Source organism: Capricornis sumatraensis, chromosome 20 (genome assembly GCF_032405125.1).
Source record: "Capricornis sumatraensis isolate serow.1 chromosome 20, serow.2, whole genome shotgun sequence".
Lineage (NCBI taxonomy): Eukaryota > Metazoa > Chordata > Mammalia > Artiodactyla > Bovidae > Capricornis > Capricornis sumatraensis.
This window is the reverse complement of record NC_091088.1, coordinates 58,075,375-58,100,742: the sequence shown is the minus strand read 5'-3', so window position 1 is coordinate 58,100,742 and position 25,368 is coordinate 58,075,375. Positions and strand designations below refer to the sequence as shown.

Sequence of the window (25,368 nt, the reverse complement as noted above, 5' to 3'; positions counted from 1 at the left end):
GACTGGCACAGAAAGCTGTGCTCCCGGTTCCTGGTGTGGGCGAGGCCAGGGCAGGGGCCGAGGCGAGGGCGGGGAGAGGCCTGGACCTGTCACCGGAGGCCCCTGGGCAAAGTCCTGGCCCATCCTCCACAGGCGGGGTGCTCAGCCCTTTTCCCACCACATGGCACCCGAGCCCTGAGTGTGGCAAGAGCAGCAGTTCTGATTACCAAGGAGCCATGTTCCAGTGCCCAGATGTGGGCGGGACTCCCCACCAGGTCACACTGGCGCCTGTTCCCTGAAGCCACCAAGCACCTTCCCCCACTGGCCTCGGTTGGTGGGCACCGGGGTTTGGGGGCCCTGCACTGACCACACAGACAAAAACAGGAGACCAGGGGAAGGGAATTAAATAACGTGTGACTTTATTAGAGATAAAGCAGCATCACAGCTCGAGCCCTTGTCCCCCCACCTCATCTCTGCCTGCCCACGCTTCTGCCTAATGTCGGTAGTGGGGGCTTCGGGATCTGGACCTCGACCGTCTGGAGGGAGAAGCGGGGAGAGAGGCCCTGTGAGGGTTTGGGCAGGAAGCAGGGAGCCCAGCTGTGTGGGCAGGTGCACACACAGCCACCCACATGGGACCACTGGGGCTTCAGTGACGCAGAAATCAGGTGCATGCAGCATGCGGCCAGGCCTTGGGCAGCTCTGATGACTGCAGGGGGGCCAGGGCAAGGATGGGGGAACCAGGACTGGGACCTCCCACCAGAGGACAACAGTGACTGCCCGGGGAACAGGGCCTGCCTGCTTACCTTCGAGAAGAACTGTATTCTCGACCTGGAAAGAAAGGGCACAGGAGTGCAGGTGAGAAGAGCAGGACACTGCCTGCCCCTCGCCCACACCCACGCGCTACGAAGCTCTTCCAACTCCTGCAGTTCCCTGGGGACTGAAGCACTGTGTGTCGTGTGTACAGCTTAAACGTTCCAGTTTATTGAAGGCTGATGTGGAAGGTGTACCGCGGCTTTCTGTAACCCAGTTCTGACATCTCTTTTTAATGTCCCAGAGCCTCCAGCCCGGCTCTCCTGACCCAGCGACCAGAGAGGCACTGGCTGTAGCGGGGGGAGGGCCACCGGGGCACACTCACTGTAGAGGGCGAGGGCCACCGGGGCACACTCACTGTAGCGGGGGGAGGGCCACTGGGGCACACTCACTGTAGCGGGGAGAGGGCCACCGGGGCACACTCACTGTAGCGGGGAGAGGGCCACTGGGGCACACTCACTGTAGCGGGCGAGGGCCACCGGGGCACACTCACTGTAGCGGGCGAGGGCCACCGGGGCACACTCACTGTAGCGGGGGAGGGCAACCGGGGCACACTCACTGTAGCGGGGGAGGGCCACCGGGGCACACTCACTGTAGCGGGGGAGGGCCACCGGGGCACACTCACTGTAGCGGGGAGAGGGCCACTGGGGCACACTCACTATAGCGGGGGAGGGCGACCGGGGCACGCTCACTGTAGCGGGGGGAGGGCCACTGGGGCACACTCACTGTAGCGGGCGAGGGCCACTGGGGCACACTCACTGTAGCGGGGGAGGGCGACCGGGGCACACTCACTGTAGCGGGGGGAGGGCCACCGGGGCACACTCACTGTAGCGGGCGAGGGCCACCGGGGCACACTCACTATAGCGGGCGAGGGCCACCGGGGCACACTCACTGTAGCGGGGGAGGGCAACCGGGGCACACTCACTGTAGCGGGGGGAGGGCGAGCGGCTCTGCCGGCTGTACTGGCGTTCCCACTCCTCTCTCTCCTTCTCTCGGCGCTCCCGTTCCCTGCAGGGAGAGGCGAGCCAAGGTAAGAGGTGAGAATACTGAACTCGAGGGCCAGCTGGGTCGCCTGCCAGGTCAAGTGGAAAAGTTAGCCAAGGGGCAGGTCCTGCTCCTTTCCCCACCTGGAAACGAGAGCACTGAGCTCAGACAGGGGACACTGGCCGGCAGCTGAATCCCAGTCTACCACCCGATGAAAGGTTTGCTGAGGGCTGGATCGTTTCCTGTCATGCTTCAGGCGCAGCCTCTGAACAAAGGGACTTACACGCTAAGTGCTTATCTGGCCTTTGTCAGAATGACCGGGATTTGCTTTGCTATTCCAAGGGCTGCATTTATTGAGTGCCACCCCAACGGCTGCATTAATTGAGTGCTGTAGCGCCTGGCCCTGATCACACAAAATCCTGTCCACAAGCCTATGAGATGGGACATCTCATTTCATCCCCATTTAACAGATGAGCACACTGAGGCTCAGACAGGAGAAAGGCCCACAGCTAGTGGGTAGCAGAGGTGAGGTAGGATCAGAAGCTGGGCCTGACTGACTAGAATGCCGAGTCCCTACGCACTATGCTCCCCACCTCCTGATGCACCCGTGTGACGGGTGTGTAATAAACAACCAACCAGTATCAGTAGCTCCAGCCATCAAGCCTTCCCATGTGCCAGGCACCACACATCAGGAGCCTTACAGTGGGATTCCAGAGGTGGCTGCCTTATTACATCTACCTCACATAATGAATCCTGGCTCAGAGAGGTTAAGGTACTTGTCCAAGAACCCACAGCAAATACAGGGTAGAAAGAGAAACTAAGTAACAGGTGACACAGCTCTCAACTGACTGACTCCCCTCATTGCCAACACCAAGCACTACAGCCTCCAGTTCTGCTCATGGGCCCCACACAGGCTGAAGCTCTAAGGGCACTAATTCCTCAGTTACCCTGTACAGCTGGCACCAAGGACTGTTCACAGTATGGACGAGCACCCACCCCAGGGCCACAGAGTCAGAGAGAAGCGGAGCTTGGATTAAACCCCAGGTTTGTCTGAACCAGGCTCTGGGCCACTCAGCTCTGCAGAAGAGTCAGGCGAGGAGAGGAGCAGAAAGGAAGGGGAGCGAAGCCCGGGCTCCCAGCGCAGGGCTGGCCTGCATCCAGCCCTCAGCATTTATGAGCACCAGGGTTCTGGGGGCTGAGCACACAGCAGAAGCCTGGCAGCCAGACCCAACTTCTCAGTGGGGACGACAGCAAGAGTAAGGACACAGACAGGACACTAGGATGCCGGGGAGACGAGCGCTATGAAGGGGGGGGCTGGAGGACGGTGCTTTCGGGGGTGCTATTCCACACAGGACAGTAAGGAAGGACCCGAGAGCAGCCTTGGGGAACAGTGGGTGGGTATCTGGGAGAGAGAAGGAAAGGCAACCCCAGCTGGAGGCTGGCAGAGCTGCGAGGCGGGAAGGACACGAAGGTCCGGAGAAGGCTTTGACTGTTCTCCACCCGGAGGGCCTGGTCAGAGCTCTGGGTCGGGCTGGTGGTGGGGAACACAGGACCACCCGGAGGCAGGCTGGGGGCAGCCTTACTTCATGCGGATCTTGCGGGCCATGGCGCGCAGCTCGTCTTCCCGCTCCTGCAGCAGAGGTGGTGGTGAGGGTGGGCAGGGCTGCGCCCCGCGTGGGCCCCGCGCCCTCCCGGCCCCATACCTGGCGCTCGTGCTCCTGCTGGATCATCTTCTCCTGCGCCGCCTTCTTATCCGCCTTGACTGTGGGGAGGGCACAGGGGAGGAGCAGGGAGAGGCTGAGCTCAGAGAGGCCCTGGACCTGGCGGCCACAGGGCGGGGACACACCCGCTCCTCCCCAAGGGCCTCCTGTCGGGAGACAGCAGGGCCTTCCCCAGCCAGACTGGGAGGAGAAGGAGCAGGGGAGCCCTGGAGGGGCGGGGCCAGGACGTACACTGCCTGTTGAGTGCCTTCTGCATCCTCAGCTTAAGCTTCTCCTGCGGCTTCAGCTTGGGCTGGGGAAGGGGGAGAAGAGGCAGGAGAGCGGGTGGGTATCCCGGAGCTCCCACAACCCACCTCATCCAAAGTCTGGGACTGGCGGGGGCAGGAGCGGAGGACAGGCAGGCTCCGGAGACCAGCCACGAGGGTCTGGGAGCCCCAGTGGACAGAGGAAAGGGGGAGCGGGGCACGGATCTTAATCCCTGGGGCTGGATCTCCCGGCCCACCCGGGCCCCCCTGCAGGCCCACCGGGCCCAGCTCTCGGGCACTGCTGCTGGCGGGAATTAGACGGGCGAGTTCCAAATTCTTACTGACTTTGGCAGCTCCTGTCTCTTTACCAGCGGCAGGTTCGGTCCTGGGAGGAAGAAAAAGCAGCTGCCACCTCCAATCCCACGTGGCCTCAGCACTGCCCTCGGACCAGACAGCAAAGGCCGTGTGCCCCAAACACCCTCAGGCGGAAACCACGTGCCTCCTGGATCCTGCAGGGCAGGGTCGTGACCCCCTCTGACCCTTCACCCAAGGCAAGGCTGGGACGACTCAGTACCCCCACCCCCGCCAAGGGCAGACCCCCCAGGGCAGGACCAAGTTCCTTTTGAAACACAACACTGGGGCGCCCCCTCACCTCCGTCCCCCAGCCCTAGCCCCACTCACTTTTTCAGCTTCTCGCCCACAGCGGGGGACGCTGCCGGCCTGCTCAGCTTCTCCCTCGGCGGCGATGGAGAGTGACTCTGGCTGCGGCTGCGGCTACGGCTGCGGCTCAGGCTGCGGCTGCGGCTCAGGCTGGGGCTGCGGCTGCGAGTCAGGCTGCGACTTCGGGATGGGCTGAGGGACCAGCTGCTGCGGCTGCTGCTATGGTGCCGGGGGCCCCGGCCGCCCCGCCGGTACCGGTCCCCAGAGCGGGAGCGGCTCCTGGGGGCGCCGCAGAGCAGGAGGGAGGCCGTGAGACTCCAGGGAACCCCCGAGCGCTGCCCTGACCCTGGCACTGAATCTACACGCCTCCAAGAGGCCCTGTGGTCTGTCTGTCTCCAAGTTCCTCCCGCTGCTTTCCTCAGACATCCTCCCTGGCCTCCCTGGTCTCTAAACAGAGACTGTCCTCAACACACTGGCCTAGAACAGCTCTTCATGTCTCACTAGACACCTGTGTGCCCATTTCCCTGTGAGGTGATCTCTGGGAGGGCAGGACTTGCCTGGTGACCCCCCTTGGATGCTCACCTCCTCACCTTGCCAGGCCTAGGGTCTTGCCACCAGTGGGGACGACCCCTCAATCCTCCCCACACGCCTGCGACCCAGACCCACAGAATCCAGTCTGGGAATACGTAAGCCCCATCCTCTCTCTGCTCAAGACGTGGGGACTCCTCAGCAAGGGCCCCTCCTCAGGGTGACCAGGCCTCCCTCTGACCCCTAGCCTGTCTCCTGCCATTGCCCTGGGGCAGGCTCCAGGCAATGATCTGGATGCCAAACCAACATCACACACTGACTCTGGGGAACTGTCCCGGGTTTTGTCAGCAATATCGAGAAAACAAGAGCTGTCTTTTAAACATCCAACTCAGTTTCTCTGGAAAAATCAAAAAACTGGGCACGCCACACCCGCCACTGAGTGGCCTACAACCCCAGCAGAGGGGAAGTGCGCTCCCAGGTCACCAGGCCCACGGGGTGCCTCGATTTTACCTGCCAGACCTCGTGGGTAGCTGACACTGAGATCCCCACAACAATAACACAGGTAATAACGCTGTCGACAACGAGAGCACTCATCAAGTGCTAGGCTCTGGACCAAGCACTCAAGTAGAATTTGTCACAACTTTGCACTCAATGGAGGAGACGTAATGATTCTATTTCTTCTACAGATGAAGAGGCCCCAACAGCTCAGCAGTAGGGCCAGACTCCTCACCCGGCCGGCTGCTTTGAAGTCCCGCTCTCACCCAGCAGGTCGTGCTGTCCCTCCATGGGCAGCCCTGACCCCCGGGAAAGGGCAGGAGGGATGCTCCTGTCTCCCAGGACGGTATTCCTGCCCCACCAGAAGTGCTTACATCACACCCTGCCCTCCCCTCAGGGCACCCTGGTCCTACGAGGCAGCTGCTGTAAACACCCAGGGAGTCCCTGGAACAAGCATAGTCCAGTCTCCCACCCACTGGCTCCCCACTGGCACCACATCTGGGATGACCACCATCCCACCAACCCCACAGCTCCCTCACAGAGCCTGGGTCTCACCCAGATGGGGGCCCCGCCCCACGCACCTGCTTCTGCGCCGGGGTCCATAACCGCCGCGCCGGGCCGGCGAGCGGGAGTAGCGGTGTCCGTCTCGGGAGCCCCCACCTGAGTGCCGCCGGCCACGGCTGCGGGAGCGAGAATAGCGCCGGGAGCGGGACCGGGAGCGCGACCAGGACCGGGAGCGAGAGCGGGCATGGCGGCCGGAGCGGTAGTAGCCCCCGCCGCCGCGGCGGGAGCGGGAGCTGGAGCTGGAGCGGGAGCGGGAACTGGAGGTCCTCGAGGCGGAGGAGGAGGAGGAGGAGGTGGAGGAGCGGCGGCTGCAGGCGGGCATGAGGGGCGGTCAGCGCCAGCCCGGGCCATGGCCCCCCGCTGCCCCGAGTCCCCCCCACGGTGCCTGGGGTGTAGGGCGGGCAGCGTGAGCGTTACAGACCGGGCACTGGCATTACGTCCCGGTGCGGGGCCGCCGGGCTGGGGAGGCGCCGGGGGCTTCCCTGTGGCAGCCCCCGATGCAGCTGCTGCAGCTGCGGCTGCGGCCGCCTCCTCATCACTGCCCCCGAAACTGGTGATGAACGTAATCTTCTCCTCCCGGCCGGGGGTCGGGGAGCGGGAACGGGAGCGGGATTCGGAGCTGGACTCCGAGGGCGACCTGAAGAGCAGGGAGAAGGGGCTCAGTCACCGGGCCCCTCGAGCCTGTCCACCCACGAACAAACCCTCCACAGAGTGAGAGGTCACTGAAGAGCAGGGTCCCGAGCAACAACAGACAGCAGGTACAACAGAGCCGGCGGGCAGAAAGACAGCAGGCCTGCAAGCGATTCATGACCACAGAGGCCTTCTCAATACAACCAGGAAAAGCAGTGACAGAGAACTATTAAGAACAGATGCACAGATCTGTACTGTAACAGCAGCAGGCTTCCTCTACATGGATGTCAGTGCAGTTCAGTTCAGTTCATTCGCTCAGTCGTGTCTGACTCTTTGCGACACCATGGACTGCAGCACGCCAGGCCTCCCTGTCCATCACCAACTCACAGAGTTTACTCAAACTCATGTCCACTGAGTCAGTGATGCCATCCAACCATCTCATCCTCTGCCATCTCCTTCTCCTCCCGCCCTCATTCTTTCCCAGCATCAGGGTCTTTTCCAATGAGTCAGCCCTTTGCATCAGGTGGCCACAGTATTGGAGTTTCAGCTTCACCATCAGTTCTTTCAATGAATATTCAGGACTGATTTCCTTTAGGATGGACTGGTTGGATCTCCATGCGGTCCAAGGGACTCAAGAGTTTTCTACAACACCACAGTTCCAAAGCATCAATTCTTCAGTGCTCAGCTTTCTTTATAGTCCAACTCTCACATCCATACATGACTACTGGAAAAACCATAGCTTTGAGTAGACGGACCTTTGTTGGCAAAGTAATGTCTTTGCGTTTTAATATGCTGTCTAGGTTGGTCATAATTTTTCTTCCGAAGAGCAAGCGTCTTTTAATTTCATGGACGCACACACCTTCTGCAATGACTTTGGAGCCCCCAAAAATAAAGTCTCTCACTGTTTCCCCATCCTATTTGCCATGAAGTGATGGGACCAGATGCCATGATCTTAGTTTTCCGAATGTTGAGTTTTAAGCCAACTTTTTCACTCTCCTCTTTTACTTTCATCAAGAGGCTCTTTAGTTCTTCTTCTCTTTCTGCCCTAAGTGTGATGTCATCTGCATATCTGAAGTTATTGGTATTTCTCCCGGCAATCTTGATTCCAGTTTGTGCTTCATCCAGCCCAGCTTCTCTCATGATGTATTCTGTATATAAGTTAAATAAGCAGGGTGACAATATACTGCCTTGACGTACTCCTTTCCCTATTTGGAACCAGTCTGTCGTTCCATGTTGAGTTCTAACCGCTGCTTCCTAACCTGCATACAGATTTCTCAAGAGGCAGGTCAGGTGGTCTGGTATTTCCATCTCTTTAAGAATTTTTCACAGTTTGTTGTGCTTCACAGAGTCAAAGGCTTTGGCACAGTCAATAAACCAGAAATAGATATTTTTCTGGGACTCTCTTGCTTTTTCAATGATCCAATCGGTGTTGGCAATTTGATCTCTGGTTCCTCTGCCTTTTCTAAATCCTGAACATCTGGAAGTTCACAGTTCACGTACTGCTAAAGCCTGGCTTGGGGAATTTTGAGCATTACTTTATTAGCATGTGAGATGAATGCAACTATGGGGTAGTTTGAGCATTCTTTGGCATTGCCTTTCTTTGGGATTGGAATGAAAACTGACCTTTTCCAGTCCTGTGACCACTGCTGAGTTTTCCAAATTTGCAGGCACATTGAGTGCAGCACTTTCACAGCATCATCTTTTAGGATTTGAAATAGCTCAACTGGAATTCCATCACCTCCACTAGCTTTGTTCGTAGTCATGCTTCCTAAGGCCCACTTGATTTTGCACTCCAGGATGTCTGGCTCTAGGTGAGTGATCACACCATCGTGATTGTCTGGGTCGTGAAGATCTTTTGTGTACAGTTCTTCTGTGTATTCTTGCCACCTCTTCTTGGTATCTTCTGCTTCTGTTAGGTCCATACCATTTCTGTCCTTTATCGAGTCCATCTTTGCATGAAATGATCCCTTGGTATCTCTAATTTTCTTCAAGAGATCTCTAGTCTTTCCCATTCTATTGTTTTCCTCTATTTCTTTGCATTGATCACTGAGGAAGACTTTCTTATCTCTCCTTGCTATTCTTTGGAACTCTGCATTCAAATGCAGAGTTTTCTCCTTTGCCTTTAGCTTCTCTTCTTTTCACAGCTATTCATAAGGCCTCCTCAGACAACCATTTTGCCTTTTTGCATTTCTTTTTTTGGGGGATGATCTTGATCCCTGCCTCCTGTACAATGTCACAAACCTTCGTTCATAGTTCTTCAGGCACTCTATCTATCAGATCTAGGCCCTTGAATCTATTTTCACTTTCACTGTACAATCATTAGGTCATACCTGAATGGTCTAGTGGTTTTCCCTACTTTCTTCAATTTAAGTCTGAATTTGGCAATATGGAGTTCATGATCTGAGCCACAGTCAGCTTCCAGTCTTGTTTTTGCTGACTGTATAGAGCTTCTCCACCTTTGGCTGCAAAGAATATAATCAATCTGATTCTGGTATTGACCATCTGGTGATGTCCATGTGTAGAGTCTTCTCTTGCGTTGCTGGAAGAGGGTGTTTGCTATGAGCAATGCATTCTCTTGGCAAAAGATTTCAAGTCAGGTGTAAAGCAAGTTTGAAAGCATTAAGTGTGAAATAACCTCAATTTTGTTAAAGAAACTACGTAATCTCTTTCATGGCACCCACAGTTGAGCACCTACCTGAGCCAGACCTTTTCTCAAAAGGTGTACCTGCCTTATCTCATCTGTCCTCCCAGGAGCCCCAAGGGTCCGTCTCACCCCATCCAACAAAGGGAACAGGTCAACCTGAGACCTGTCCACCCCCAAGGCCTCTGACCAACCATTCCCACACCAGGAGACACATGTTGTGTGTGACCAGGCCATTCTGTACCCGTTCCTCACTCACTGGTTATTTCTGGCAGTTCAGATTAAAGACACCTGACATCTAAGTCCCGCCTTTCTGCCATGTTGGGTCACTTTTAACACAAAACTCCATTATGTTTAAATCAGAAAAAAGCAGAACACATTCCCCAGTCTGTGATCTCAGGAAGGCAGCCTACAGCACACAGGCCCTGCCCCACCCCACCCCACCCTCCATCAGGAGGGTGCTGGGCCCTGGGAACTCACCGCTTATAGGGGTCATAGGTAGGGCTGTCTCGGCGTGCATAGCTGTAGAGAGAACCAGATGGGACGGGGTGCGGTGGGGGGTGGGGTCAGTACACATGGAATTAAGGCCAATCCCTGACCTGGGTGCCCCAGGCCACGCACTGGACAGTGACGAGGAGGCTGCCAGCCAGGTTACGGGCCCTGCCTTCATCCCTCCTCCTATCCCCTCACACCTGCCGAGAGCCTGAACCGCAGCCCTGCACTTCTTCAGTGACGATGGCAAGAATCATCGCAGCTCGTGACTGAACATTTTCCAGACCACGCATCCAACCCTGAGCCCACCGCAGGTCCCTTAAGCCTCACAGCAACCCTGAGACTCCCCTTGAACACAGGAGATGTGGCAGAGGCATCGGTTTGCCTGGGCCCCAGGCTGGGCTCTCTGCACATTAGCTGCCTCATCCAAACCTGCCCGAGACCTCACTGTGGGCACTGGTGTAGCCCCCGTCCTGGAAGGTGACGGTGCCCCTTTCCCAAAGAGAAAACTGCAGCTCAAGAAGAGAAAGTCACCTATCCAAACTCTAATAGGGAGGAGGCAGCCCAAAACAGAAGCAATGATGCCCACTTGACTCTGCTCACAGCCAGGGAACGTGACATGGGTTCCAAATCCAGCAGGGAGAGGGGGACGGCTGGCAGGACGGGTGTCCACACGTGCCTCGTGCCCACACCTATCCCAGACCTTCCCTGTTCGCTCTATTAGGACAACTCTGCCCACAGGCCACAGGCTTGCCCCCCAGACTTTCCTGAGCCTTGGCTCCTCCCCCAGAGTCCTGAAAGACTGATGCTGGCAGGGCGGGGGGACAGGGCAGAACCTCACCTACCTGGGGGGGCTGATCTTGCGGCCCCTCAGCCGCTTCTCCCGGAACTCCCTCCTCTGGCGCCGGGAGCGACGGCCCTGGAGCAGGGTGGGGACGAGGCTGGTGAGTCTGTGCCTTCCACGAAGCACACACCTGCCCTGCCACCTGGGCCTAGCCCTCACCGAGTACATGGCCTTCTCCTCCTCAAGGGCCTTGGCGTGTTTGATGGCCTCCGCCTCCTCCTTGTCTTTCCGGAGCATCCTGCGGAGGGGGAGGAGGGCCACCAGGAGGAACGAGGTCAGATTACAGGCAGAGTCACTGCAGGAGGCGAAGGACCCCAAGCCATCCTGGTGGGTCTCACATTCATTCAGTACTATTACTGAGCACCGATTGCACGCCAGGTGTTATCTCAGGCATCAAGGATTACTGAAAACAAAACTCCCCACTCTCATGGACTAACATTCTGGGGAGAAGACAGACAATGACCAAAGTCACATAACACGTGATTCATTAAATGGTGAAAAACTTGATAGGAAAGGAAATCACAGCAGGGGGAGAGAAGTCCAGGGGCCTGGTAGAGGCTGCAGTTTTTAACAGGGAGGCTGGGGAAGCCCCTCTGAGAGTGACAGCCGATGAGACCCCTGGGGAGTGAGCTGTGCAGGTGCAGGCAGAGCCCACAGCACCTGAATGGCCCCAGATCAGGTGGGGCCTCGGGCATCTGAGGGGGAAAGAGGCCATGGAGGCCGGGCAGGGGTGGAGTGTGTGGGGAGGGGACCAGAGAGGTGAGACTCTGGCTGTGGTGAGGACGCTGGCTGCTCCTGAGTGAGGATGCTCAGACGCTCAGGCTGTGTTCAGACGTGGGAGTACTCAGGACTCAGTACCCTGTTAGCTGGGACCAGTCTCTGTGACCCACCCGGGTGAGGCACAGGGCAGAGGCCCAACCAGTAACTGCCAGTGAATGCAGGCAGAGGAGCCAATCCACTAGAGGGTGCTGTCCACCATGCCCAGAAACCCCTGAAGCTCCGGGGGCTCAGAAGGCCTCAGGTCACACAGCCAGGGTAGCCTCTGTCTCAACACCACTGAAGCTGACCCCAAGAACCAACCCTTACAACCTCCACCCCTCCTCCACGAGCTCGGGAGCCTGTGCATGTAATGTCCCTGTCGCAGAGTCAGGGACACCAGCGCTCAGGAAGAGGGGCAACAGCAGAGACGCCAGGTCCACAGGGTGGGGAGCGGTTGTCAGCCCACAGGCCTCACCTGACGAAGTCACCATCAGCCATGCCATAGGTCGTGGCCTGTTTGTTGAGATCTGCCACCTGCTCCTGGTTCAGTTCGTCCACATCCACCTCCACGTCTGCACCAAGAGAAAGGCTGTCAGGGGCCAAAGCCAAGCAAGAGGACGGGAAGGGGCAGCGCCCCAGGACATGGGGGCGGGGGTGCCCACCAGACCTCAGGCCTCTGTGGGTGGGTGGGGGTGCGGACACGAGTCAGCACGTCCTGGTATCCCCAGGCTGGCATGGGGCTCTGCCAGGAGCAAGCACCATAGACAGCGGGTGAGGGTGGGGGTGGGGGGATGTGACGGGGAGGGAGTGATGTACACAGGGGTGTGAACGAGGGCGGCTGAAGATTTAGGTGGGTGGAGGCAGGGCTGCAGGTCTCAGGTATTCGGGAGCGGGATGCTTGATGGCTGAGTGGCAAGTGGGCTTTACACACATCTGAACAAACAGCGGACAGGCTGAGAGTGAGCTGGATGAGTCGAGGGGAGAAATGGGTGGCCGGTCTGATAAGTGGGCATTTAGCTGGTGGTGGGCAGTGGGGTGGGGGCTGAGGCCGGCTCTGTAACTGGAGGAACACGTGTTTTCCAGAAGAGAGCGAAAAAGAAGGGCAGGGAGAGACCAAGAGGCTGAAGTCAGAAGAGAACAGAACCAGAACCCAGGTGAGGATAGTGTCAGAGGAGCAGAGTCCTAGAAACGAGGAAGGAGAAAGAAACAGCGAGGGAGGCTGGACCAGGAGGACACGAGTGAGACGGAAGGACAGTGGGAGGCGGAGGGCAGGAGAGGCGGGCTCGTAAGCACGGGCGCCCCACACAGGGGGAGGGGCGAGACACGAAAATGCTGCCCGGGGACTGTGGATGGGGAGGGCAGAGAGGGGACCCCACCGATGTCGGGGATGACCTCATCTTCATCCGAGTTGCTCTCCTCCTCGGCCGGGGACTCCTCCTCCTCCGGCTTCTCTGTCACCTTCTCCACCTCGGCCACCGTGCTGTCCTCGTAGGTGTAGCCAATGGATGCCTTCTTCTCTGCCAGCCTGGCAAGAGGGAGCCGAGAATCAGGGCCACGCCGGGACGAGAGGCAGGCCCCAGGCCGGATGCAGCCCAGCCAAGCCTCCAGGACCCACACACCACCCTCCTGAGAGCCAAGGCAGCCTGGCGCCCTCAAATGGTCCCTTGGCCTAGAACGCTCTGCGGCCACCTGCCACCAGCCCTTTCCTCTTCCTACAGCTCCAGCGCACCACCGTCCAGAAGTCCTCGTCTCAGGGTGGCGGCCATCCTCAGCTCCCAGCCCCGTTCACACTGGGTCTCTCCACTGCCACCCCCGACTATGTGTCCTGCAACAGCCGGCCCGAGTTCTCTTGGGTAACAACGCAGCCCAACTTGGTCCAGGATGGAGCAGGGGCCTAGGGCACGTGTCCTGCTGAACTCAGCTGACACGCCCTGATGCCATCCCTGAGCCAGCCTCGTCCAAAACAGGTGGCCATGAATAAGGGTCGGTCACTGAGATGCTCAGTCACCTCTGTGAGGACCACGGTGGGGACGGCTTGGCAGCAAGGGGTAAGGAGGCGGCTCCGGGACTGCAGAGCAGTGGAGGGGCCAGCCAGGCTGGCAGAGGGATGAGCCATTCCTCAGGGCACACAGCCTAGAGAAGCCCTCTGCAGAGTGACATCAGCTGCTGTGGGCCACACGCTTACTGCCTGGCAGGGGACAAGCACTTCCCCAGCTCCATCTCCTGTAGTCCTGGGGTACAAGCAGGGGGCACCAAGGCTCGGAGGGAAGGACTCAAACCCAGGCCCTGGCCCAGTCCAGCTCCTGCCCTCCTAACTGCACCTCCTCCCAACCCAAGGGTGGAAAACGCCACGGAGAGCTTTGTCAGCAAACCCGTCCCCTCTGGTGCTGCCTGCTCCTTGCAGCGCTGATGAAGCGACCACCAGCTGGGCGCCAGCGCCAGGTCCAGCTCTAGGGGACACCGGGTAGACGGAGCGCTGTGGGGCGCACGGTCCTCCTGCCCCCCGCAGCCCCCACTGCCCCAGACCCCGACTCACTTCTTCTTCTCATCCTCACTGGGTCTCTGGAGGCCTCCGTACAGCTCGTCGATGTAGATCTGGTACAGGCACTGCTCCTCGGAGACTGGGGTGGGGCAAGAGGCATGTGCGTCAGAGGGGGCTGGGGACACTGAGAATTCAGGGGGCACTCAAGAATGCAGTGGGGCTTGGGCAGGTGTGAACCCAGCACGGCTGGTGGCAGGCTCATGGATTCCCAGATAATCACAGCGTGCGTGGTGACGACACAGCAGCTACAGGAGGGACCTGGCTGCACCGCTGACTCGCCATGCAACCCTGGGAAAGGACTCAGCCACTCTGTGCCTCGGTTTCCTTCCCTGTAAAATGGGAGGACCACTGGCAGAGGGAGCGCCTGGGCACTGCTACAGTCATCACTGTCACAGAGACCTTTGACTGGACCCTTCAGAACAACAAACCTATCCTGAGAGCTGGGCGTCAGTCACCTGGACCCCACGGGCCTGCCACTCTGGCCCTCTGGGACCCAGTTTAAATTAAGCTAATCTGGGCTCTCAGCTGTAACACCCAACTTGAGGTGCTCAGCGATGTACCAGAGCCCCCTGGTTCGTGCGCAGTAAGACACATGCCCAGCTCCAGTGGGACCCTGGACATGTCCCCTTCCCTCAGAGGGCCTCAGCTTTTCTATCTGTAAAGCGAGGTGGGGGGTCTGGGCGAGCCCCAAGGTGACACAGCACGGCCATCACTGCAGGCTCCCCCGTTTTGCTGGTGGTCTACACAGCCCCACGGGAGGGCCCTGGGGCTCTATGCAGGCTTCAGGCTTAGGCAGCCCCATGAGCTGTCTCACGTGAGCTCCAGCCAGGCTGGCTTTCCCTGTCCCCCAGACCACCCTCCTCCTGTCCCCTCACGGCTGTCCTTATGGCCCAGACAGAGTCGGGAGCCACCACCCCTCACTGGGGAGCTCCTTCCCCGCCCCACCCCACCCCACCCTCTGCTGATCCAGCCTCAGTCAAGCGCCTCCGAGAACAGCATACCATCTGTCGAAACAGTGCCTCAGCTTGTAATGAGCATCCGTTTTCGTGATGACGTGGCTCCCCCACTAGACCCCTCCTCCCAGAAGAATGCCTGACACACTACAGGTGCTCAGGAATTGTATGAATGGATGGATGGATGAAGAGATGGAATCAGGCAGAACTAAGGGAAACTCTGGCTCCATCATCAAGCATGTGTGGCCTTGGGGGAAGGCAAAAACCACCACCGCATCAGTGACGCTTCACTCCCCTGATGTGAAGGCTTCATTGATAGCCAGAATTTGAAAATCTCTGCTTTTAAAGATGCTAAACATCTATTTCAGAAACAAAGAAATATGGGTACAGTGAACCCACGGTGAGGGCGGACTATGCCAGGCTCTGTGCAGGGGCCCTAAGCATCCCTGACGCGAACCCTCACATCACCCTGAGGGACAGAAACTTCCACGATTGCTCTTCTCCAGGAAATGAGGCCAGCCAGGCTGAGGGACGAGTGTGTGGCCCTTACTCTCACAGAGGGATCTGGGAGAGAGGCTCTGCGTCCTTCTCAGGAGGTGAGCTCCAGTTCAGAGCTGCCTGCAGGAGGCAGCAGTGCTTAAGGGCAGGGTGAGAAGCCCAACTCCTCGGAGGGTCCCTCCCAACCCCTGAGCCTCAGTGTCCTTATCTGTAAAATGGGGCATCATCCCCACCCTGCTGGGTGATCACACAGATGTGCTGCAGTAACAGAGACGAAAAACTCTGTCAGGGTTGGAACCTCCACAAGTCCAGAGCAGGGAACAGCCCCTACACTTGTTTTCTCTTTTGTGAGGTGACAGCTTGGGAAAAGAACCTTGGACATGTATGAACACTTGGCAAGCTGTCAAACTGCCTAAACAGTCACTTAAAACAGGCATAAATTTTCTCTTCTGAGCTAACATTCTGACCCATGCAGGTGGGGAAAATACAGAAAAAAATATGTTCTTCCTATTCCGGTTTTTTAGGAAAAAGATCACAGAATTAGAGGGCATGGGCTGTCAAAACGGCCACCTGGTAGGACCATCTCGGTCAGCAGACATCTCCTGTACCAATTCCAGAGACGGAGGCCCCAAGAGAGAAAAGGGATGGGAACAGAGCGGGTCCATGACAGAGCTGGGACCACACCCAAGGCCCTGGAGTAGATAGTACTGGGATAACTTTTCTTCCCAGTCTTGCGGCCTTCCAGCCTCCAGGGACCCCTCCCCTCAACCCACTCCCCACACCCCAGGTCACTTACTGCCGGCAAAGTCGTTCTGCACCAGGCCTCGGTAGCGCTCGTAGTTACATTTCCGCTCATCCGACTCCTGTTCTGGGGAGCTGTGGAGGAGGACAAGGTCTTGCGACCACAGGGAGCTCCCACCCCAGGCCTGCAGGAAGGGGGATGAGGGGGCGGCCTCCTGCTGGCGGGGGCTGCCCCACGTGCACACCTCCTTCCCTCCCAGGAGGGACCGCCGGCCGGCAACCCCGGGGGAGGCGGCTTACATGGTGGTGAGCAGCGGGGGAGTGTAGTCGGGGATGTGGTCCAGGTGGGCGCGGACGTCAAAGCGGTCAATCATGTTGTTGGTGTCCCCTTGCCAGGGCATCCTGCAGTGGGAGCAGGGGAGGAAGGCGCCTGGGCTCCCAGTGCCCCGGACACACAGCACCTGCCCCCTGCCACCTTGTGCTTGGGAGCCTGGCCCTCAGCCCCTCTGATGCCCAGGCCCGTCCCACTCGCAGCCCCCACCTCCTGTTCCTTATGCCACAATACTCCCTGAATCTACAATCAGGCTCCTGACCTGATAGGGCCCTGAGGAAATCGGGGCCCTAGTTTGCAGAACCACGCAAGAGTGGGACCTTGAACAAGGTCCCATGGGCCACTTGCTAACACCCACTCTGGCAAGCAACTCTCTGCTTACCTGGGCCTCTGGCCATGGCCCTGCTCGTTCCCTCTAGGTGCTCCAACCACTACACCATGGGGTCTTCATCCCAAACCCTGCCTTCTCGCCTTAGCTAGTGACCTTCACCCTCCCACTCAGGCCAAGCCTTTCCTGTCTGAGGCGCCACAGGTCTGTCCATACGCCAGGTCCCTTTGGACCCCTAACCGTCAGCCACAGATACCACCCTCAAACCCGGTCTTACATGTTAACGGGGCTCTCCGCGGCCAGGGCAACTGCAGAATCCAGGTGCACCTTGCAAGCTCGACCGTGCACCTGCAGGAACTGGGCTGGGTCCTTCTTCTGTGGGGATGGACAAGATGGAGGCCACCACCCAACTGAGCCCCGAGCCCTGCCACTGCCCTCACAGCCAAGTTTAGCAGCAGCTTCACCTCTACACCAAGCAAGCCGTACTTCTGAGGTAAAAGAACACGCCAGGGCGTGCAGGCAGCACCAACAGGGCCACCTAACCTCTGGGGACAGGTTTCCTCTCAAGATAGCCACAGGAGGCTCTGAGCTCTGGCTCAGTCTTCCTCAGAGCCAGTACCGAGACTGACCTCCCTAAAATATCAGTCCCCGACTCTTCACCCCACACCCACCCCAGGGCCACTCACTCAGAGCCAGGTGCAAGCACGTTGGCCAGGAGCAGCCTCGAAGACACCATGACCACATAAACTCATGAAAAGACGATCAACATCACTATTCATCAGAGAAACAGCAATCAGAACTACAAGACACCACCTCACACTCCCTAGGATGGCAAAAATTGAAAGGACAGGCAACAGCAAGAAACTGACAGAAATACGGAAAAATCAGGCTCTTCAGAAAGTTAGACAAAGAACTGCCACATGACCTAGCAATTCCACTCCATACCTAAAACAGCTAAGGACAGACACTGAAATACTTGTACACCAACAGTGGCACTGGGCACAACAGCCAAAAAGTGGAAACAATTCAAATGTCCATCAATGCACGACAGAGAAACAAAACATGGCATAGCCAGACAATGTAATATTATTTAGCAGTAAAAAGCAATGGAGTACTGATCCATGCTAAAACCTGGATAAGCCCTGCAAACATTACACTAAGTGAAAGAAGTCAGTCACAAAGGGCCACATATCCTATGATTCCATTTATGTGAAACGTCCAGAGCAGATGACTCCAGAGAGACAGAAAGTAGATAGCTTACCCAGGGTTGTGGGGAGGGGGGAACTAACTGCTAATGGGCATGGGGCTTCTTTTGGAGGTCACAAAGAGTTTCTAAAATTAGACTGTGGAGATGATTGCACAATCCTGTGAATATACTGAGGGCTTCCCTGGTAGCTCAGCTGGTAAAGAATCCGCCTGCAATACAGGAGACCCCGGTTCGATTCCTGGGTCAGGAAGATCCGCAGGAGAAGGGACAGGCTACCCACTCCAGTATTCTTGGGCTTCCCTGGTGGCTCAACTGGTAAAGAATCCACCTGCAATGTGCGAGACCTCGGTTCAATACCTGGGTTGGGAAGATACTGGAAACCACTGAACTGTACAGTATGTGGATTTAAAAAATGTTCTTCCCCCTTTCTTCTTTTTTTTGGCCATGCCTCGAGGCACAAAGGATCTTAGTTCCCTGAGCAAGGATAGAACCAGTGGGAGCGTGGAGTCTTAACCACTGGACCACCAGGGAAGGCCTGAGGATGTGAATTATATCTCAATAAAGCTGTATTTTTTAAAAAGGGCACCAAGATGGAGGAGACTGGCCCCTGAGTCACCGCTTTCTTCAGAGCCCCTCCCACCCCCTCACCACCTGCTGCTACCTTCCATTCACTTCTCACCTCGGGCCTGAGCTCTCCTGTGGAGGTTACAACCCCAAGTGACCAGAACTACAGCAGGAAAGCCTGAAATCTGGCGGCAGCAGCAGCAGCACCCGCCACAAGTGCCAGGCCCTGGCTGAGCTCCAGCCCCCTGCCGCGTCAGAGCCACGAGCCGGAGAGCTGGTGCTCCCCACGAAACCCTGACTCCCCAAGACTTCCCTCCCCAGACTCCAACCGCCCCCCATCCTGAGCGCGCTGCCCCACCACCGTTCCTGACCACCCAGCAGCCTCCTGTGCCCGGCTCAGCTCCTCGTCTTCACCCTTGCCCTCTGCAGCTCCTCTCCCACAGAGCAGCCGGAGGTGGTGTTAAACCGTATCGGGCCCTGTCCCTCTGCGCAGAGCCTGGCCCACGCCCTGGCCTGCTCCCTCCTGGCCCTCTCTGACTGCTCGCCACGGGCTCCCCCAACCCCGCCCTGCCCCGTCCCACACCGCTGGCCTCCACGCCACAGACCAGCCCTGCTCTTGCACGTCTGTCTCCTCACTTATTTCCGATTCCCTTCCAGCCGCCCTCCTTGTCAAGCCTATCTAAACAGCTCCCCCAGCCCGAGTGACCCTAGCTCCGTACTCTACCCTACTCTCTTCAGAGCACCACCCATCACCCACCGCCCCAACTAGAACGGAGCTTCCCGCGGCCAGGACCCGCCTTGTATTCCGAGCGCCCAGGGCAGGGCCCAGAACACCGACCAAAGGAGACAGGACACAGCCTCACTCACAGGCGAGGAGCCTTGAGAGCCTGCACTCCCGCATGCGGCCTCCAGCTCCCACCCCAACCCGGTCCGCAGGAGTTGAGGACACTCCCCGATGACCACAGCTACCCCCGGGCTGCTCCCTGTCCTGTGCGCGCTGGCTCCACCCGCGTCCACAGGGTGGCGCTGCTGCCACCCAGCGCCTCCTCCCGCACCTCACCCGCCTCCCTCAGTCCCTCATCTCAGGCCTCGTGACCGCCGGGGCAGCTCTAAGACCCGGAGTTCTGAGACCGCTCCAGGCCAGATGCTCAGCTCCCACACCCAAGACGGACACAGGACTGTTTGCAGGATGGACTTTGGCCTGTACCAAGAACTCACTGTACCCGCACCAGAGAAACAAAAAGGCACTGGGTGAGTTGAGACTTGGGTCCCTGGCCTGGCTCTGCTGGGAGCTTCAGGAAAAGTCCCTGAACCACACTAAAAGCCAGCTGCGTTACGTACACCTCAAACTTCTCAACCATGGGAGGAAGGCGCTACTCCTACCCCACGTCCCAGATGAGGAAACTGGAGCTCAGAGTGGGGAGGCTCACTCGCTCCAGATCACACCAGTCACAAACAGAACCAGGATCTGAGCCCAAATAGGCCTGACTCCAAAATCCACTTTTTTCCTAAAATAATTATTTTGGTCATGGTAACAGGCACACAAGTAAAATCTACTAACCTAACCACCTTTAAATACACAGTACAGTAGCATTAACTGTCTGCACCTTGCTGTGCACCGGATCTCTAGACCTTCTTCGTCTGCAAAACCGAAACTCCACACCGGCTGAACAACTACTCCCCTTTCCCCTCCCCCAACTCCTGGCAACCATCATTTTCTGTTTCGAAGGGCCGGACTGCTTCAAATACCTCATACACATGGAATCTCGCAGGGTTTGTCTTTTTGTGACTGGCTTATTTCACTGGACATAAAGTCCTCCAGGTGCCTCTATGCTGTAGCCTGTGACAGAATTCCCTTTCTTTCTGCGGCTCAGTAATACTCCACTGCACGTACAGGCTGCTTTTCTTTACCCATCCATCAGCAGCTGGACATTGACAATGTTTCCACATCTTGGCTATGGTGAAACAAACTCCAAACAAACATGTACAAATCCTTCAAGAGCCAAAATCTATATTTAACCACTGGACCATTACATCTCCAGGATCAAAGAGGGTCAGACAAGTTCATGGTCTTTCTCTTACTCATTCAACTGTGAAGCAGGGACCCACTCTGAGCAAGGCCTTGTGCTAGGGCCACAGCTGTGACTGAGACAGTCAGCCCTGTCCGCACATCTCAGAGTTCATTGTGGGGGACAGACTTGGGCCCGACAGTGATGACTTAAGAGTGAGCAGTGCTGGGATGGGGGAGCCAGGGGTTGTATCGCTCAGCCCGCTGGGGTCAGCCTGGGGCCTCCTGGAGAAAGAGATGCCAGAGCTGAGATCTGTTTTATTTCCCACTTTCACATCAACATGGAATTCTGTTTCTTTACCCAAACCACTAATTAGAAGAAAGTCGACAGGGACGACGGAACAGGGACAGGAAGGGAGAGAGAGCAGGCACCAAGGACAGATCAGGAGAAGAGAAATCAGCTGTCTGGACACACCGGCCCAGTCTGCCACAGCCGACCTCTGCTTCCTCAACACTGGCCTCAGCTGCCTCTCTTGGGCGGAGAATAAGACGAGAGAGACCACGTGACAGCCCCATCCTCTCCTCAAAGCTGCCACCGTCCAAAGCTTGGTGGCTCTGATCTGAATGCTGATCACGCTCATGTTCAGGGACAATAGCTGCTTATACAGGCCTGCACCACAACGAACCCCACAGACACTGTTCTATTCTTGAAGCTCTTCCCTGTCACCCAGTGAGAGGGGCTGGTCGTCATCCCTGTCCCAAGGGGGAAAACAAAGTTCAGTGAGCTCTCTGGCTCACAAGGACGAGAACCTGGAGTCCCAGGCCTTCTGAGTAACCCCACTCCGGCCTTCTTTCCTCCACTCCATCCATCCACCTGGATGCGATTCCAGCTCTACTTGGTAATAATAATCTCAGCACCAAGAAGAGCTGGCATTTACTGAGCAAGCTAGCCTGGGCAGGTTGGCTCTCGGGAGTCTCTGTGCCCAATCTCACCAAATACTCCGATACCCTGGGAGGGAGGTGCCCCTATCCCCACCATTTGTGACAGCCCATTAGTTGGCAACCAACATCCACTGCCCCTTCCTCCACAGTAATGAGACTCCTAACATAACTGGCACAAGACCCCCCAGAATACAGGGTACGCCTCTCAGCCTTCCTGGCAGCTGTATGTGACCAGGGGCTACTTTCCGGCCATGGGGATACGACTGGATATATCACGTGCAAACGTTTAGAAACTTTCTTAACAACTGATATGAGCCCATTGGCCTCTTCTCCCTCCCTGCTGAATGGAATATAAAGACATGATGGCTAGAGCTTGAGCAGCCCTCTTAGACCTTAAGAAAACACTGACAAGAGAAGCCACTCATGGCTAAATAACAGTTCCCTGAGCAGGACTGGCCACCTCTGGGCTTTTATGTAAAAAGGAAATAAACATCTGTCTTCAGTGAAGATATGATGAAACAGAGACACTGTCAAGCATGCAGTACAGTGCTTAACACACAAATGCTCAATAGCATTACTACTGTTATGAGCAAAGCTTTAACACAGGGGTCAACACCCATCTCCCAGGCCTGCTAAAAGGACCAGAAACAACATGCCGAAGTAGCAGGCACAGGGTCTGGCGCACCCTGAACCCTTAATGAGCAGCAGTTACTCAGCCCCAAGTGCTGACAGCGTTCCTGGCCCGCTATATATAACCAACTATAACCAACACAGACCCAGGCCCTGCCCTTGTGGTCATGTCATAGTTGTTCCAACACCATTGGAGACAGGCTCTCAGAGATTTCTCTCCTAGGATAACAGCAGCCTCTGTTTCATGGGTGATTGTGGGGACTCAAAGAAGTCATACATCTGAAGTTCTCCTCACAGAGCCTGAGAAGGATCAATTAAAATGGCAACTGCTATTATTGTTTTATTCATCTAGTCCAAATAAACCACGCTGGGCTCAAGCTTGGAAAGCAGTAGCATGACCCAAATAAACCTAGTCCCCAGTCTCACAGAGCTGAAAATATGTGTTAAATTCCACAAAGGGGAAAAACAAGAAGCATGACAGCATTTACAGGGGACACTGATTGAGTATGAAGGATGAGGGAAGACTTCCCTGAGGACTGAGATCTGAGAGATGAGCAGGAGCTAACGTAGTAGAGGAAAAGCTCACGCAAAGCCCCTATGGCTAGAGAGAACTGTACAATTTTGGGAGGTAAACTGGTAGCTCTTTACACAGCTTTTTTTGCTAGAAAAAGTAGCCCCAGATAGTAGGGAGGCCAAATGACACGAGCAAAAGAATAAGGCAGATAGCAGAGTAACATGAGTCTGGAGGAGGTGGTAAAAGCCAGGCCATGCATGGTCTTAAAGGCTGTCATGAGGAGCCTGGCACTAAAGAGTCACAGAGAAGTTCTGAGTAAGAGAGGGGCAGAGTCAGCTTTATGCTTTAGAAAGACCTCTCTGGGGACTTCCTTAGCAGTCCAGCAATTAAAACTCCACACTCCCAATGCAGGGAGCCCAGGTTGGATCTCTGGTCGGAGAACTAGATCTCTCATGCCAACCCCCAGTGCACCCAAATAAATATTTTTTAAAAAAACAACAGCAATTCCATCCCTTATTAAAAAAAAAAAAAAAAAAAAAAAGACCTCTCTGGCCTCTGAGGAGGGTGGATTAGAGGCGGCAGGACTGGAAGCCAGAACACCAGGGAGGAGCCTGCGGCAGTGCTGCAGTAGTAAATGACACCGTCCACACAAATCCCATCTCACGGAAGACCAGAACCTAGTGTGCCAATGCCATTGGAGCTGGGGTCTCAAGAACAAGTAACAGGTCAAGAACTGAGAGGAGGCATTAAAGGCTCCATACCCAGTGGCGGCAGAGATGGAAAAAAAGGCCAATGGAGCTACCTCAGGCTGAAGCCCAGAGGCCAGACCACAAGGGCCTTTTAGGTCACAAGATGGAGTGTGCTCTTCTCTCCAAAAGCAACTGAAGCATCTAACAGGGGAGAAATGGTCAGAATTCATTCAGTGAATACTGACGGTACTCCTTCCGGGTGCCCAGTCAAACCTTAAGAAGGGCTGAGCTCCTCTGGGCACTGTGAACGCAGGAATAATAAGCAAGACCGACAACATTCCGGAGGTGGCCAATCTTATGTCTGGGGTGCTACAAAGACTTCCCTCCTCCCTGCCGACACCAGTTCTGTACTCTGAGTCCACACCAGACACCACAGCACGTGACAATGAACAAGATACCTCAGTTCCCTGCCCCCGCCCCCCATGATTATGCTCTGGAGGAGAGGATGGCAATCCACTCCAGTATTCTTGCCTGGAGAATCCCCATGGACAGAGGAGCCTGGTGAGCTACAGTCTACCAGGGTGGAAAAGAGTTGGATGGGACTGAGAGACTCAGCTCAGCTCAGCACAGCACAGCACAGCACATGATTACGCTCAAAAAACGGACATTCTCTTGAGAAAACGGGTATCCCCTCTTAGCATATTTCCAAGCCTGCTGGTACCAGGATAACCAGGGCTCCGTCCTCTCACAGAGCTCCCAGCCCAGATTAAAGGTCACTTACGATCTTTTCATAGTACTCCCTGCGCCGCTCTGCCCTCTTTTTGTAGTCGACCATCATGCCTCGAAGTTTCCGCTCATGTTTCCGAGCCTCGTGCCACATTGTGGTGAGGCCAAGGCTGGGGCCTCAACCTGAGGGATTAGGGAAGGGGTGTCAGATGGAGTTAAAAAAAAAAAAAAATAAGGGCAGAATCACCGTTACCTAACAAGTTGATAAGAGTTAATCCTGAACATCAGCTTCAGGGAGGGTAAGTGAGGCTGCAGAGCTGTGCAGCAGGATACACCCGGGTGGATCCCGGGCAAATCTGATCCAGCACCCTGGGCATTCTGAATCCCCCACCCCCACTCCCGTTGATTCTGGAGTGAGCAGCCCAGCGAAAGTGGTACCCTGTGTTGAAGGAGCAGGAATCAAGGGTGAAAGGTTCAAGGATGGAAGGAGTGAGTGTTTGAAGTAAGGTCTGGAGGAAGAACATGAGCAGCTGGGGTTGGGAGCTCAAGGGAGAGGAAGGGTTGAAACGGCGCCCACCAGGTGGGTGGGGGGAGGGTCTGGGTACCAGAGGTCTGGGGATGAAGGCAGGTGGACGAAGAAACTTTTTATGGGAAAAGGGTAGTGGTGTGGAGGTCGGGGTCGAGGGCAGGTGAAGGGCGTGGATGGTGGTGGATGTCCTCCAGACACTTGCGGGAGGAGGGCGCAGGAGGCAGCGCGGGAGGAAAAGAACGGAGCGCTGCTGAGCTCTAAAGCAGGAATCTAAATTGGGGGCGGGGGGAGGGTACAGAGGCTGAGGGAGGCGGAGCGAGCTGACAGGAGCGGGTGGGCTGCGTTTAGGGGCAAGCCTGGAGGATCGGGCTCGAGTCCCCGGCCTTGGCCTGAGGGATCCGGTTAAGTTTTTCTGACAAGGGGGCGGGACCTGTGGCAAGCGGCAGGGTCCGACGCGGCGAGTTCTGGCCGACGGCGGAGGCAGGGCGCGGCCTGAGGCACGGCAGGCCGAAGGGGTGCGGGGCGAGCCGCCCTGGGGGCCCGGGTCGAGCAGAGTCTCACAGTAGACCGCGGAGAAGCCGAGGCAAGGGCGAAGCTGGGCTGACGTCCGCCCGAGGCCAGCAGGTCACCCGCCGCCTGCACTCACCGGCTCGTCGCCGCCTCCCACCGCTGCGCTCGCGCGCGACCCGCACCGGAAGCGGAAGTGGGAGGCTGAGGGACGGGGCGGGGAGCGGCAGAGGCACTTCCGCCGATTGGAGGGGCGGGAACTAGGTTGGACTAGAGAGTGAGCGAAAGGGCGGGGCTTGAGGAAATC

The 25,368-nt window shown here is 56.9% G+C and overlaps 1 protein-coding gene across 4 annotated transcripts; it reads right to left on the bottom strand.

Moving 5' to 3' along the window:
* Positions 1-399: 399 nt before the first annotated feature.
* CLASRP (CLK4 associating serine/arginine rich protein) lies at positions 400-25,235 on the bottom strand. Of its 4 annotated transcripts, XM_068991711.1 has the most exons (21): positions 24,985-25,206; positions 24,081-24,208; positions 17,023-17,120; positions 16,387-16,488; positions 16,142-16,221; positions 13,889-13,973; positions 12,729-12,877; positions 11,828-11,924; positions 10,753-10,831; positions 10,595-10,668; positions 9,738-9,779; positions 6,408-6,623; positions 6,004-6,294; positions 4,421-4,678; positions 4,085-4,124; positions 3,726-3,786; positions 3,477-3,535; positions 3,357-3,403; positions 1,715-1,797; positions 783-807; positions 400-515 (listed from the first exon to the last, which is right to left on the bottom strand). In XM_068991711.1, the coding sequence occupies exons 2-21, from the start codon at positions 24,177-24,179 to the stop codon at positions 473-475; spliced, it is 2,028 nt and encodes a 675-aa protein (XP_068847812.1). In that variant the 5' UTR covers positions 24,180-24,208; positions 24,985-25,206; the 3' UTR covers positions 400-472. The 4 variants fall into 4 exon arrangements, 1 of the variants encoding a protein (XP_068847812.1); XR_011146419.1 differs by lacking the exons at positions 400-515; positions 783-807; positions 1,715-1,797 and having other exon boundaries at positions 4,081-4,124; XR_011146418.1 differs by lacking the exons at positions 400-515; positions 783-807; positions 1,715-1,797 and having other exon boundaries at positions 3,726-4,124; positions 25,201-25,235.
* Positions 25,236-25,368: the final 133 nt, after the last annotated feature.

What these genes read in the sequence shown, in the direction of transcription:
- CLASRP (XM_068991711.1), bottom strand. Translation starts at nt 24,179, where the DNA reads ATGTGGCACGAGGCTCGGAAACATGAGCGGAAACTTCGAGGCATGATG. An exon ending in CCCCCGCTGCTCACCACCAT is followed by an intron (nt 16,222 to 16,386) that starts GTAAGCCGCCTC and finishes CCTCCTCCACAG; the next exon opens with CTCCCCAGAACAGGAGTCGG. An exon ending in CGCAAGATCAGCCCCCCCAG is followed by an intron (nt 9,780 to 10,594) that starts GTAGGTGAGGTT and finishes TTCTCTCTACAG; the next exon opens with CTATGCACGCCGAGACAGCC.